The 14,826-nt window shown below is 43.6% G+C and overlaps 1 protein-coding gene across 2 annotated transcripts in view; it reads right to left on the reverse strand.

The window, feature by feature from the left end:
* LOC142884832 (ephrin type-A receptor 6-like) overlaps positions 1-14,121 on the reverse strand; it is a 40,308-nt gene extending 26,187 nt beyond the window's left edge. For both annotated transcript variants that reach the window (XM_076020777.1, XM_076020769.1), the window contains exons 1-4: positions 13,859-14,121; positions 6,541-6,605; positions 954-1,082; positions 4-153 (exon numbers count right to left, since the gene is read on the reverse strand). In XM_076020777.1, coding sequence (XP_075876892.1) covers positions 4-153; positions 954-1,082; positions 6,541-6,605; positions 13,859-13,937 — 423 coding nt within the window. In that variant the 5' untranslated portion in view covers positions 13,938-14,121. The remainder of the gene's footprint in view (positions 1-3; positions 154-953; positions 1,083-6,540; positions 6,606-13,858) is intronic.
* Between the last annotated feature and the right edge of the window lie 705 nt (positions 14,122-14,826).

Here is a 14,826-nt window from a genome sequence, read left to right on the forward strand (position 1 = left end):
AACCTTGGCGTAGTCGGCGGGTCGGAAGCGGGCGGCGGCGGGCAGCGGCTCGTCTCGCTGCAGGTAGAAGAGGTTGAAGGTTTCCTTGCAGGTGCCCGACACCCAGGGAATGGAGTTGCAGTCTCTCAGGGTGAAACGCAGCTCCACGTACACCTGAGGCCAAACACGGAGGTCGAATGACGACGGCGATCTCATCGGACGTTGAAAGTCGGGGTGAGATCGGGGTAAGGGAACATCTTTGGACGTGATCCTAGCGCTGATTTAAAATCTGTGTGGTGCTGAGCCGAGACTCTCACTTGGCTGCATCACTCGTCCAGCACAGCCTGGCACTTCAACCTCGGACTTCGCCAAGGTCGCAGAGAAGGACGGCTCTCTACGAGTTCTACATTCTACATCTTGATGTTGATCTTAACATAGTTGTTGATCTTAACATAGTTGCATAACAGAATTATTCTCGGATCAGAAAGCATTTTTGGAATATTAACAGACTGTTTGTGAACATGGCAACAATGAATGAAACCACTTCCTTCATTCTAGTCTTTAAAAGTTCGACCCCTCATGCGTCTACAAAGAAACATAACTTTCTCTATTCTTGCTGAGACATTCCTAGAAAATCTGAAGCCAGGATATTTTATTTTGGAGGAATGACACAAAGGCTTGCGAGATGGCCAGAACACCAGAATAAGTTGCTGATGAGACGTGAACAGATCTCATTCCTAGCAGGCCAACTGGGGGAAGTGTCTCCGCGTTCCTCGAGTATTTTTGATGTTTCACTCTGTTCAAATATTATGAGCAGCTCGTAATAAAGTACTTGGCTATTCTGCATTTTAATCCAGATCTTTTTTTCTTTCCCACTGACTCAAAGTTATGAACTACAAGGCCAAACTTTTGGACTACGTGTGTGTCTGTGTGCGTGTTTCTGGATTGAGGAAGGGTTCCGATGAGCTCCACACCCTCTGCGCCGCCTGCCGCTGGATCCATCCAGAGCGCAGCCAGTTGTTCTGGTTGGGCTCCATGACGTGGCAAACCTGGAAGGTGTGAATGGGTCTGTTCTGCTCGTCCATCTCTGTGATGGCGTCCCACTGCGAGGGAGAGAAGGGAATCCGTCAGCAACATTGCCCCACAGCAGCTTTTATTTCTCTTCTTCGACGGCAAGACAAAGAGACAAGCGGGTTTCTGTCTTTTGTTAGGTTTCGTATGAAATTTGCACATTTGAACTGAACGGCAGGACAATACTGTGCAACAGATTATGTGCAAAAATAGCAGTGTGTTTTAGCTGCAAACACACTAATTGCAGCAGACACGCAGCCAGGAGTGACCTGGTCCTCCTCCTTTGCATCTTGTTCAAACGTTATAAAATCACGACAGAGACGGCGTGTTAGTCACACCGACGTTTTCAGGTGGTTGCGTCAGCCCCGTACCACCAGCTCTCATTTGTCTGCCGTGTTTAAGTGGCGCGATGATCAGAGCCTCAAAAGCCCCTGATGTTTATTGACATCTCTCTCTCTCTCTCTCTCTCTCTCTCTCTCTCTCTCTCTCTCTCTCTCTCTCTCTCTCTCTCTCTCTCTCTCTCTCTCTCTCTCTCTCTCTCTCTCTCTCTCTCTCTCTCTCTCTCTCTCTCATAACAAAGGAGCTGAGAAACAAGTGGACATGTAATTCAATCTGGCGAAGCCTGAGATTCAGCAGCGCTACACTTAAAACGTGATGTAGTCACAAGATTGAATGTTGCCACTGATTCTCAGCAGGGATAGAATGTGAGGACCAGCTAGAATGTGTGTGCAAAACAAATTGGAATTTTTGAGGGACAGAGTTATTATTTTTTCTAAGATCTGATGTATTGCTAGTGTCCAACCTGCTGTTTTCCTCCACTCTGCCAATCACTGTTACTGGTGCTGTACGTAATCTGCTATTTACATTTTCATTCACTCAGTTCAATTCAATTTGATTTGCTCGGGACGGACAGAGCAAGTTAATGAAGATCACCTTTTTGGCCTTGACGCTTTTATTGGATCTTCTTATTACCACCTTCATTTGGCTCTTATCTGCCACTCTTTGCCCTCCTGATCGCCTCTCAGTGATAAATAAAGTTTTCCTGAATGTGAGTGTGAACGCTGCCATTTATGCATGAAAGAAGTTTTACTGTGATTTGCTGCATGAACTGCTTTTCTTTATGTTTGAAATGTGTTTGCTGCACTGAATGCTCTAGAACAATGTTGCACTATTTCAGCCAACCTATATGACCACGTGCATTGTGGTGAAACTCAAAACCTTTGCCTTTTAACGTTAAAACCTTTTTTCACAGCATGGCGGCCCCAAACAGCATCAGAAGGATGCTTCAAGTAAAAGTGGAGAGTGATTGTGTGCAGCTGTGCTGTTTGATATGAGTTTCAACAGCTCAAAAGGACATTCGGTTGGAGAGTGAGGCAAAGCCTCTCAAGAATTAAACCTGGAGATACTGTTGCACGAACAATTTCAAAGGTTCTACAGGAATTAATAGGCAGCAGGAAGAAGGCGATATGCTGTGATTATGGAGTCTATTTTGGATGACACAGCCTCCGTTATGTCTAGACTGTGCTAGCGCTAGTTCTTATCTCTCGGTAATATAAGTCACACAAGCTGGAAGAAAGCAAGCAATAGATAACAAAGGGACATTACCCAAAATGCATCTACTTAGGATAAGAATGCGTTGAGAAGAAAGGCTTGCAAGTGAGCACCAATAACTGAGGCTATTGTGCATCCTCATCCAGAAGAAAGCCTAATTACGCACCAATTGATGGTTTATTAATGCATCTTATTATGACCGAGACCTCCAGCACGTCATGTGTCTGTGATGTCAGCAAGGCGGCGCGTTCAATAAAGGCAGTGGCAAAGTCGCCGTATAGTTGATATGTTCTTCATGATGTGCCGCAGCTGTGGCAGCACAGTCAATACCAATGAGCCATGTGACGGTGACAGACTGCAGTGAAGTTAGATGACGGGCAGACAGAAGGAGTTGAGGTAAAGTCTTAGCCAATATAAATCATTAGCAGCACTTTAACCTTGATGAGCTGTGCCAAAAAAAAAAAATAATAATCTCACATTAATTAAGCTATCTAAATTAGCTTTATGTGGCACTCCGGGGCTAAATGATTAATCAATCATAATCACTCCCTCTTTCATTTGGAACTTCAGCCAGCCAATAAGGCTGCGCTCAGGCCTTTTGATGCTGAGTGGGCTCCGAGGTAATGTGTAATTATAAATGCATTGTTCACTCCTCTGACTATTATCAAAGTCCAAAATGCTGTCTGCAATAAATGGGGAAAACATTTTCAGTGTAGGATACAGTGTGCCATTGTTCACTGGGCGACAGAGAAAATAGAAATCCTGCTTCCGTAGGTGGAGATTCGCCTGGTCTCAATGCACCATAGTAGTCATGTTAGAAACTGAACAGTTCACTTGCTGAGGTAACTCTAAGAGGACCTGCAGTGTTTTCCTGTGGCTAAACCTTGCCCAATAAATAAATGAAAACGCAAGGCCCACTTTTAAAGCTGAAAAAATCAAAATGTAATGTAAAAAAACAAAAAACAAAAACTTTCATCTAACACAAGAATATACAACAGTACTGAGTCATGGATAAGGGGGAACAGCTTCTCCCACAATAGAAATAAAAAGCCTTGCGTGTGTACGTTATTTTTCCGAATCTGCAGTAACAGCGAAGAAGCCAGTTCTCTTTTGGCATCTTAGCATAATGGACTTATTAGTATTTTTGTGCGTAGGATGACATGTTGGCTCAGGAGAAAAAAAAATATGAACAGACATTTGCGTAAGACAAAGTAGCAGCTAATGGAGTCATAGATTTAAGACGTCAATACGCTCATATAACAAAGAGAACGTTGCAAAGGGGAAATAGAAGCATGATGTACTCGCTTCGCTGCAAGGTTGTCTAACTTCTCTGCTGGTTATCTGCTGGAGAGCCTGTAGACTTTTCTCAGTCTGCCACTAATGTCTGCAAGCCATTTGACTCCTCCAGTCAGGTATTTCTACAAGATTTTTCTGCTGGGTTGGTGGAAATGCAGCATTTAGGGGGAAAGACATTTACACATCAACCAAAATCCAGGAGAGCACTTTCTCTCACGTTCTCTCTTACTTTTTCACATTACACTGTTTTTCTCACTAACCAGGTGCTTGGAACAAAAACACTAACATTCCTTTTATGTGAAGACAGAAGGAGTTTTTTGCTGTTTTGTTTTTTTTTGCATGAGATCAGCATTAAGTAATTGAAGTTCCATTATGCATACAAACAAGACAAAATGGTAATTTGTCACTCTCTGTGCCTCGGTGTTCTAAAATCGCCCCTTGGGATGTGGCATGGTTCAGAGCAGGGAAAACAAATGCATAGTACCAGTTTGAAAGATGAGCCGCAGCCTACGCTCTCGCCGGCAATCTGATATACACCAACTAATTGCTCAACCTATTAGCCTTCGGCTCCGCAGATAAAATAAATAAATAAATGGGTTATTCTAGCAAAGGGCTATGGAAAAAAAAAAAAAAGACTTATCGTCACTAATATCTGAGCATCAGAGTGCAACTCAGGCTTTTCTAAATTCCAAAAAAAGAAAAACAGTACCTCTATCATCATGGGGAAATGTCGGGAAAATTTTGTATTTATAAAACTAATTTGGTTTTGTAAAGTATATATGTGTTGAGAGAGAGGAAGAAAAAAAATCGTTATCAACTTAATCTCATCAACAGGCCTAATGTAGATTTAATTAGTGTTTAATATAATTCACAATTAATGACAAAAGCATGCACATATATAGTAATTAAAAGACTGAGTGGGAGAGTCATTGAAGACTATCAGAAGTATGGCAGTGGCCAGGCAGATGACCTGTTCTCCAGAGATGCAGTGACCCTCAGACCGAAGACATCATGGACAGAATAGCTGAAGGGTCATTTCAGTCTGACGAGCAAAACCCATCCAGGCATCCATCACAATCACATATTTAAAATATGAACATTAATACTTGTACAACCTACAAGTCTTGAACAAGTACAACCTAAGGGCAGTTGATCTCTGTAGTCTTTCATGTATAGCAAATGTACATTTAACAAATACATTCATATTCATCTATTCATTAACAAACGTTATTTGTTCACCATGTAAGAGGAAAAACTGAGCACTGGTCTGATTTATTAAAGTTTTGTTAGTTTTTATTCCACTCTTGCACCGAGGGCCTGGTTGGCTTTGGCCAAAAATATTAAAAAATAAATAAATAAAAATAAAAAATAAAAAACAAGGCCAGGACATAGGGGAAAATAAAATCACTGCTTCTAAAAGTACTGAACACTATACCACTACTGCTACTACTGCTATATTCTGCGCAATAGATATTACAGATTAATAAACTTGGTGCAGGAGTTGTTTTAGTGTAAAATATGGCTTTAGTGTAAGTACCCAATGCAAAGAGGGAAATAGCTGCCATGTTGCCATTTGAACCACTATATAATGGATTTATAGCAAATCTGCCTTGTCAAAGTATAAATAGCCCAAAAGTAAATAGGTCCTATATTTTATGTTGTGTGGATGACTTATTTGTTAAATTGCCGTAATGTGTATGAGTGCATTGTGTGGGTTTTTTTCACCCTCAGGTGTAGCATCATCTTGACACTGGAATACAATGACAATAAATGCTTTGTTTGTGGTCATGCTGACAGCTTAAAGGTACAACACCTGACCCCAAGGTTTGAGGTTTCAACAAAATCAAGACAATCCATCACTGTCAGGAGAGGAACGGTGGAGGCTGAAGTTCAATGGAAATATTATTAAATCTCTGCTGTTTTGATGAATTAACGATTCGACGTGAAACTGGGCGGCGATTCCGTTTTGTTTCGTTTTGATGCTTTTTCCTCAAATAATTAAATCTGCTGTTGCTTTTCCCAGCAAGTAATCCCGTTTGTCTCTGTAAGTGTCCTAATTGTCACTATTTGTATCGAAAAACTTTCATTATATTCACGGTTTCACTGTGCTCAGTCTTGTATTTATTACTGTGGCTCTACAGGATTCATTACAGGAGCCTGGAAGTGCAGACTTGCTATTACATCATGTCCACGATGAGACGCAGCATCATTGGAGAAATTACTGACTCTGTCACATTTGTTTTAAAAATATTAGAATATAATAGTAATAAAAAAAATAAAACTATGGCCCCTTTTGACTTTGTCTGAAAATTAAGAGCCTCACAATTAACCAGCAAAGAAAAAATATGTATTACTGCAACATCAGTAGTCAAGTTTCTTTATACGCTGGTATTTTGCTTTGAATTTGTATCCCCACTTTATTAGAGCCACAGTTCTGTTGAAAAATTGAATTGAGTCATTGTACAAGCCAGAAGCCACTGCAGTGTCCACAGGATATTAAGAGGAAGCCTCAGTTGCAGAGTTTCCATATGTGGACTTTTTAATGCGGCGCCAACCATGGCGATGACATGCGTTGTAGTTTTGCTATTGTGCCCTGCTTCGCCGTTGATATTGTCATTTTCAGGAGAAGCACACGTCACTCACCCCGTTGACAGGATACGTCTTCCAGTCCAGTTCTCCCAGCACCGTGGTGGTGTCCAGCAGGACCACTGGGAGCAGGCCGGAGGGGTTGAGAGAAAGACAGTCATGTGGGACGGAGCAGAGAAACAGGGAGAGTGTGAAAGAAGGACAGCGTGAGCACCGAGAGTGACAGCGCGGAGCGGCGCGGCAGAAATGGGCAGTGGGGAAGTCGGCCGGCGAATGCAAAAGGAAAGAGAAATGGAGATGAGAAAATAGGAAGAGAGCAGACAATAGTTATCAAGCTGTCAATGAGGAGCCGGCGGAGTTGTAAAGCCCTTATCCGATTCAACCACCATGAAATAAGGGCTCTTAGGAGAAGCACAGGACAACGGCAGCACCGGTGCAGACACGCCTGCTGTCTGTCTGCCTGGAGTCAGGAACATTAGTGCTTTCCTTTTCTGGAGGTCAGGACTCTTCAGTACATCAGCAATTATACATGGGTGAATAAATGGGAAGAAAGTCTGAAAACAACTTTTCCGTGCAACTGCACTTGAATGCAACTCAGTTCAAGGGAAAGTAAACAGTCACTGTGGCGCCAGTAGAGTGACGACGGCTTGGATTTGTGACGCAAATTTTCAGGGCACCCAATGCGCTCACAGTCCGAAGGGTTATTTATTCGCACCACCAGTGGTGGGAAGGGTGAACTGCATGTGTAGCCGCAGTTGCAACCTAGCTAACTGCCACCCCAACAGTCACTGGCGTTCATACGAGGTCATGTGGGTAAAGCGTCTTGCTGAATGACACAACAGCAGAAACTGGGTTCAAACCACCAACCCTTTGGTTATTGGACACCTTCCTCCACCACCTGAGCTACTGTTGGCCCAACGGCACGTCCTCCACCGAGAGACCAGGACCAGGACATGCAGGAACTGTTATGATTAAGACACCTAATTTTGATTCGCATGACACATTTTCCTTTTGCTCGTCTCAATTCCAGGAGAATCTCGTCTGCTTCTTGATATGAATGTGACGGCATGCGTACGCAGGCTGGATGGTGATTAGCCAGAATTTTGCGAGAAATAATCCTGTTATCTGGCGATCGCATGCAACTCCAATAATCGAAGACAGACAATCAGCAACCAGTCTGGATTGCCCATTTGCGTCAATGGTGCTTCCCTGGTTCGTATACCAGTGCTTAGTGTGTTGCAACTGTGGTAAGTTTAAACAAGAAACATGTTTGCTTAAGATGGAAAAGAATCCACTGAATCAGAATCAGAATACTTTGTTAACCCTTAAGGGAAGTTACCGAAATAAAACAAGGTAGTCACTCAATAACACAGAAGACACATCATGTTCAGGTTAATATCAGAATGTGGAATAGAAACATGCTCACTGCCTTTGAAATTAACCTTTTTTTTAAGAGTAGAATATAAACCAAAGGTTCAGACGTGGAGAGAAAATTAGATACGAATTCCAGACGGAGAGCAGATTGGACTCTGGGACCTTTTGGAGGATCTGTGCTGTGAATCAACAGTGCAAGCAAGACCGGCATTTCTCTTTAAAGCTACTCCACATAGAGTTTGCACAGGCGCTTCAGGATGAGGAAAATTCAAAAGCCTGTGCCAGAACTTTCAAAAATCTGCCAGAATGGGATTATGTAAACCTACAGTATGTAAATGTAGAGCGTGACATGAATAATGACTCAACAGTTCAAGACATAAGAACAGATGGATGTTATAATGAGGAGGACTGGCACTCCATCCCTGCACATATTTATATAACATCAGTCAGGGCTCCTTGTGTCAGTCTCAGCCACCACCTCGTTTGAAATGAAAGTTCTGCTTTTGGAATCGATGCGGCACAATGTCATAGAAGCGGGTCGTGGGGCGCAACAGGTTCCATCGCACGCCGCTGGTGCTGTTTGCCCACGAGTGTCACTTTCAAACGGTCAGCACCCCGGTCACGCTCGGGCTTAAAAGCCCCCCCCCCGCCCCCCCCAAGCCAATTTGATATGATGAATGTCCAATTTCCTTTGTCTCCACGCCATCTTAATTACAACCTCCGTCAATAATTTGTGTCGCCACTTCACTTTCTTGGCCCGCCAAAAATAAACAAACAAACAAGTTACAATCCCCGTGCGAGCTCTCCGGAAGCTCCGCCGACGGGCTTGCTGGCGGTTTGGAGGTCAGATGACGGGACCAGATACAGGTTGGTGAAATGAAATTGAACCGCTGCTGCGTTTGGAGAGGCTTCCGCTAGCCTTGATCGGGACGACAATAGGCTTGATTCTGATGAGTGTCTCTATGCGGAGGATGCAGGATGAGGAAGGGAACGAGACGGTGAGACAGACAGACATTGATTTCCCCCCGATTACAAAAACATACACACAACAAATCTGTCATCATCACGACAAATGTTGCATCATGCAATGTTTATGTCTGTTTGTATGTTTGCGGCGGCCACTTTGTCGAACGCCTTTCCTAAAAACCCCATCACACACACAATCACAGCGGTGAGACCCAAAAAGAAATAAAAGTGATGACACAAGAACTGAGGCCATTTTGTTCTTTTTCTTCTTCTTCTTTTTTAATACACACAGGCCAACTTGCAAACGCACTGTCTTCTGTCTTGGGCCGAGTCGTTTTTCTTCCACCTGGCTGGTTGCCTGAAAGCGCTCGGCGATTGTTCCCTCCCAAAATAATTAGTGACAAAATGAAAATAAAGACATAAAGCGGCAGCAAAAAGGCAGCTTGCGCTGTTATTCAGCGGGGCGAGGCGCAGGGGAACATATCAACACTCTTCCCTCGTTCCCTTAAGTGAAGCGAGTGCGCTGAATTGTCGGCGCCGTTGAGCAAATCAGTGGCTGTTAGCGTCAAGGCTCCCGTGACTGGGAGACTTTGCCGTCAATTTAGCCTTGACTTAAAAGCTCCGTGGAACATAATCACGGTGCGTGATTAAATCGGGGACGGCTGAGCCGACTAAACCGTGTCATCGGAGTGCAACGGCTTCCTTGAGCCGAACTGATCAGGAATGTTCCGATCGTCAGGTTGATCACAGGTTTCCTGATCACGCTGCCTGTCTCAACGGCTCAAAGGTGTCTGGGAGTTTTTTTGATTTTTTTTTTTTTTCTGGTGAACTGCCTGCTGGAGGTTCCCCCTCATGGTTCAACAAAGTTGTCTTTCTGACGGAGAGCACAGGCAACAGAGACACATTTGCAAAGATGAAGGCGTCTGCGGGATCTCATTGTTTGCACAGTGAATTTGTGTTTCACAGCAAGGTGAATTATTATCATCATTAGTATTATTATTTTGCAACTTTGTGGGCCGCTACTGACAAAGATGATTTCGGGTGGCAGGAATCGGGCACAGCAGGAAACACTTTTAGTCGGATTCGTGTTTAGGTTCAGTTCAACGATGTCTTTGCTGCCAGTTTCGTGATATGTCATCTCACCAATCACCACACCCTCTGCTGTAAACCACAGGGAGTATATGGGTGCATCAAGGCATAAATGTAAAATACAATGCTTTTTCTACTGCTTTCATCTATAGGGAATGACTGCAAAGGCTGTTTACAACACATCCCCCCCCATCTTCTGCCTATTTCATGTATAATGTTTTCTTCTTTATCCGAGTCCATCATTCTCGCCAAGTACAAAAGACCTCACAATTTAATGTCTGCCAGGTAAGACCGGACTTAATGTGTTTATGTTTATGGTGGCAACCCTTTTCTCACTCTCTGTCTTCACAATCACATATTTTACAGCTCTGCTGAGCGGCGGGTTTTCATAAAATTGCCGGGCACCTCCATGAGTGACACCTGACTAAAATCTAGTCTTAAATAAAGTGAATGGATTCATATAAATCCCCTGAAAAAGAGCCACGACTATTCGACAGCTGAAATTAGGTTTGAATCCTCAATTACCAGGCAGTGAGTATTGGGGGTAGAAGGGCATCAACCCGCAGCCTTGTTTTTATTTATTTATTTATTTGTATTTATCACTTTCCAGGAGGCGGTTTTCAGAGCGCCAGCCTGGGAGAAGGAATTATTATTTCTTGTATCAGGTGATGATAACAAAAAATTGACTGCAGAACCAAATCAACCGATCATGACTCAGATGAAGCTGCATCCTCGTAATAAAGGGGACTGCTGTGATGAGATAAACTGGATCCAAATATAGGGAATTGAAATTCCAGTTATCAAGACCCATTTAAATAAGGCTTTATGAAAGAAAGTGTTCCAGAGCAAAAACAAATAATATGTTTCTTCCATAAACCCTCTGAGTAAAAAGAAATTAAAACAAAAGGTAAGAAAAAAAAGGCAGAGTCAGCTCAGAGACTAGTTCAGAATTAACAAATCACAGTTCTGATAACTTTCTGATCTAATAGCTGCAAAACAACTCATCGGCAGAATATATCAGCCTATTAAATTTGCAAGATGGGGTTTGAAGAACGTGATTGGTCACAGACAGGACACATCCTGATGCGCTGACCTTTGTCAGCTGGTAGCATTTTACATCCGTGCACAGTGGCCACTTTGTTGGGAACACCTGTTCAACTGCCCCTCGGCACACAGGGCCAACCGAATGGCAGCAACTATGTGATTTTAGTTAAAACGCTGCTGATGTTCAAAGCAAGCTTCACAATTTTCCCGAAAAAAAGTTGCCTGGTAAAATTGTGGCGTTACAACATGAAATCATGCAAGGGTTGGCCGGGCAAAATTGATATGAGAGCTATGCAATGAATTGTTTTTATTTGTGGATTAGACCAAAAAAAATTTTGAACAGGTCTATAAAGGTATGAATATAATGCTCCTTTCCGTATTGACAGCCGATCATTTTTAGTCTTTTTGCAACCACTTATGGCGGCCCCTGCTGGCCAAACAGTAGAATACAGTTTTTTGACACTTCTGTGTTTGCCTTCTTTTTAAAAGCAGAAGCTCCGTCCATCTTTATATAACAGGCAATTGTTTGGGCTGCTGGTGGCGCTGGAATGTGTCAGTGATATATTGTCTGCATACTTAGCTTTCTTTGAACGAGTTGAGCATTGTTTAAACATAATTCTCTCGCTGACTGTGTGGCTGCTTCCTGCAAGGTAGCATGCCATGTCACAAGTCTCAAATTGGCTTCTCGAACATGACAAAGAGTTCTCTGCACTCCAGGGCCTCAATCCAAAGAGGATCTTTGGGATGTGATGACATGGGAGAATGACAGCTGATAAACCTGGAGCAACTGTGTGACACTGCCACGTCAATATGGACCCAAATCTCTGAGGAACATTTCCAGCAATTTATTGAATTTATGCCAAGAAGAATGAAGGTCTGCAGGCAAAATGGGGTCTGAGCAGGTCCCGGCAAGGTGGACATAATACAAGTGGCCAGTACCAACTCCCAGCAGGCTGTTTAATCCACAACATTCAGAAAACCTTCACCTAAGGAGTTGGCCCTTTTTCAACTCATCAATGTTGCCAGGTCTTTGAATGTGCTGTGTTTTTCTCCTCGGCTTTTCCTCAAACACTAATCAAATGAGTATACTGGCATAAACTCATTGAACCATCCCGTCGGACTTTCCCCATCCGCATCAGGGTCTTTACATCTTACTCATTGTACATCTTACACTCACTTGCCTAATTGTGACTGAAATAAGAGTCTCTTTATCATCTGTAAAAAAAAAGAAAAAAAACTTTTGATTATAGCGTCCGCTTAATGAGCTGACAAGCCCAGACACTTAAATGTGACAATATAATATGGTGCGTCCCTGTTGGCGATGACGGTAATGGAATTAGATGACTGCTTTTGTTTTCACTTTGAAATGTGGGGCTGATTTTAATGATGCAAAGTTTTGGATATGGCTCACCAAACAGTACAGTGCGTCATGGGAGAACGGAAATGCATTTTGAACACACACACACACACACACACACACACACACACACACACACACACACACACACACGAAAAAAAATTGTCATCTACAACCACTGAACACTGTGTTATATAAAATCTTATCAATCATATTTTGTCTCATTAACTTGCAGCATTACAAAAGAAGCGCTTGAAATACTACTACTTACTAACGGAGAGGTCACCCTCATCTCACCATCTATTAAAGGTCATTGCATTGTTTTAATACACACACTACAGACACACAAGCACACACACACACAGACACACACACACATACACCGCCTGTCAGCACCACAGGCAGACAGACATCCTGTGGGGAAAGCCCAACACAAACACTGAGAAATGAACCGAAGGAGCCTTCGGCATTTGCCTGGTGGAAAGGCTCCTGGAAAGTGTGCATCCTGGACATTAAACATTCAGAAAGGAATATGGAAATGACCGTCGCACATGTGCAAAGGGGGAAATGTTGAGAGGCATGCTTACGTTGAAGGAAACCATCAGACTGATGGGTTATGCAACACCATGTCCCAGCACCTGTTCACAATGCCAGTGTGCCTGGAAATGACTTCCAAAAAAGCAGAGAACCATTTCCAGTGCATTAAGCATCAACCACTGGCCTACAAAAAAAAAAAAAAAAAGTAATGTAATGCAAAGGAGCACGTGTGTCATACATGGGTCGTCGTGGGACTGCAGGTACCAAAATGCGTTATAATTCCATTCCTCAAGGTTTGAATTGAATGACAGGAAGGCTAAAAGAGACGCCTCAGTGTCAACGAGACAGAGCGTGTGCAGGGGAATAACATTAAGTGTGCGCTCCCTCTCACCGTGCCACTGTTTCAGTACATTCGCATTTGTCTCATGCAGCGTCTCCTCCACTGTGCAGGTATCCTGTGTTTGCACTGAATGTATTTATAAGTCCACATGCATGGTATTCAAGGGCGTAAGATATGACAACCCTTGCAAATGTTCTATTTGGTTTTGGAGGGAAGACAACTGTCGTGGAGGTCAAATTTCACTGAAGTGAAAGGTCTTTTCAGCTCAATGTTGTATATGCGAACTTCGGACAAATGAAGAAGACACATCTGGAATGAGAGACTCTGAGCAGCCAACGTTTTTTTCTGAAGTAAACGCTATAAGGCAGTTCTATTTTCTCATGCCAAAAACAATCATGGAAAAAGAGTGAAAACAAAGCTACATTGCATTTTAGAAATTTGAAAAAAGGTGTTTTTTCCCCCAAACAATGACATTAATGAATCCATCAAATTTCGAATAGCGCACGCGCCAGACGAATCCAATCTACAGTATAGTTTGGACAGAAACCTCAAGTTGCCCCCCTTTGCGTCGAATGTGTGAATGTGCGGACCCTGAGATACGAAGACTGGTTTCCGGCGACGACGTAGTCGCCTTCCCCGCGTCCGCTCACCGGCATTGCTTTACCCACCTTGATTCGCGGTTCCCGGGCTGAGCAGCAGAGTTTGAAGCAGGACTAGAATCCCACAGTATTTCCCACCGGAGCGCATCGTTGAGTCAGACACAGCGGCGGGACGACGCGAACTCAGACGCTTCACGGGCTCCCAAGTGGCTCCCCAGAAATGACGAGGAAAGCCGCTTTCATGAAGAGGCTCAATTGTCTCAGTTCCACGCTCACAAAAAAAAAGGCTTCACTCTCGGAGTTGCTGTTGTTCTAATATTATTATGTGATTTTTTTTTTTGTTTGTTTGTTTGTTTTTTTGGTCCTGTCCTGTGTATTCTCCCGGTTCTTATTGGCAGAATCCCTCGGTGTGCGCGCGGACGGACGCGCGGCGCTGCCAAAGACGAGCCATTGCGCGCGGAGAGCCGGCGTAACTGGGCAAGTTTGAGATCAGATCAGCCGACGAGTTGCCTGAAATCCTCCAAAAAAAGAGAGGGGGGGGGGGCAGCGGGTGGGAGGCGGAAATCGAATCTGAATATCCGGGAAAGTGCACGTGGGAATGAAAAACAAAGCTCCGCGGTAGAGTGATAGAAGCTGTGCGTCTCTCGTTGTATTTATTTATTTATTTATTTATTTATTTATTTTTTGGAACGCAAGAGGAAGGAGAGATAAGAGCAGAAGAAGAGGGAAAAGTCAGGACTTCACGCAGCAGCACTTCCTGTCATAGCGCCTCTCTCTCTCCCTCCCTCTCTCTCTCTCTCTCTCTCCCTCTCTCTCTCTCTCTCTCTCTCTCTCTCTCTCTCTCTCTCTCTCCCTCCCTCTCTCTCTCTCTCTCTCTCTCTCTCTCTCTCTCTCTCTCTCTCTCTCTCTCTCTCGCTCTCCGTAGACAGTGTGCAGCAGACCAACCACTGGAGCCAACTACGTTTTGGTGATTGATCAGTCAGTTTCTGAGAGAGACCTTATTCATTTATTGGCAGCAAGGGTTTGGCGCCAGCGTG

This window comes from Nelusetta ayraudi, unplaced genomic scaffold (genome assembly GCF_046127955.1).
Source record: "Nelusetta ayraudi isolate G7.1 ecotype Tasmania unplaced genomic scaffold, CSIRO-AGI_Nayr_v1 ptg000002l, whole genome shotgun sequence".
NCBI lineage: Eukaryota > Metazoa > Chordata > Actinopteri > Tetraodontiformes > Monacanthidae > Nelusetta > Nelusetta ayraudi.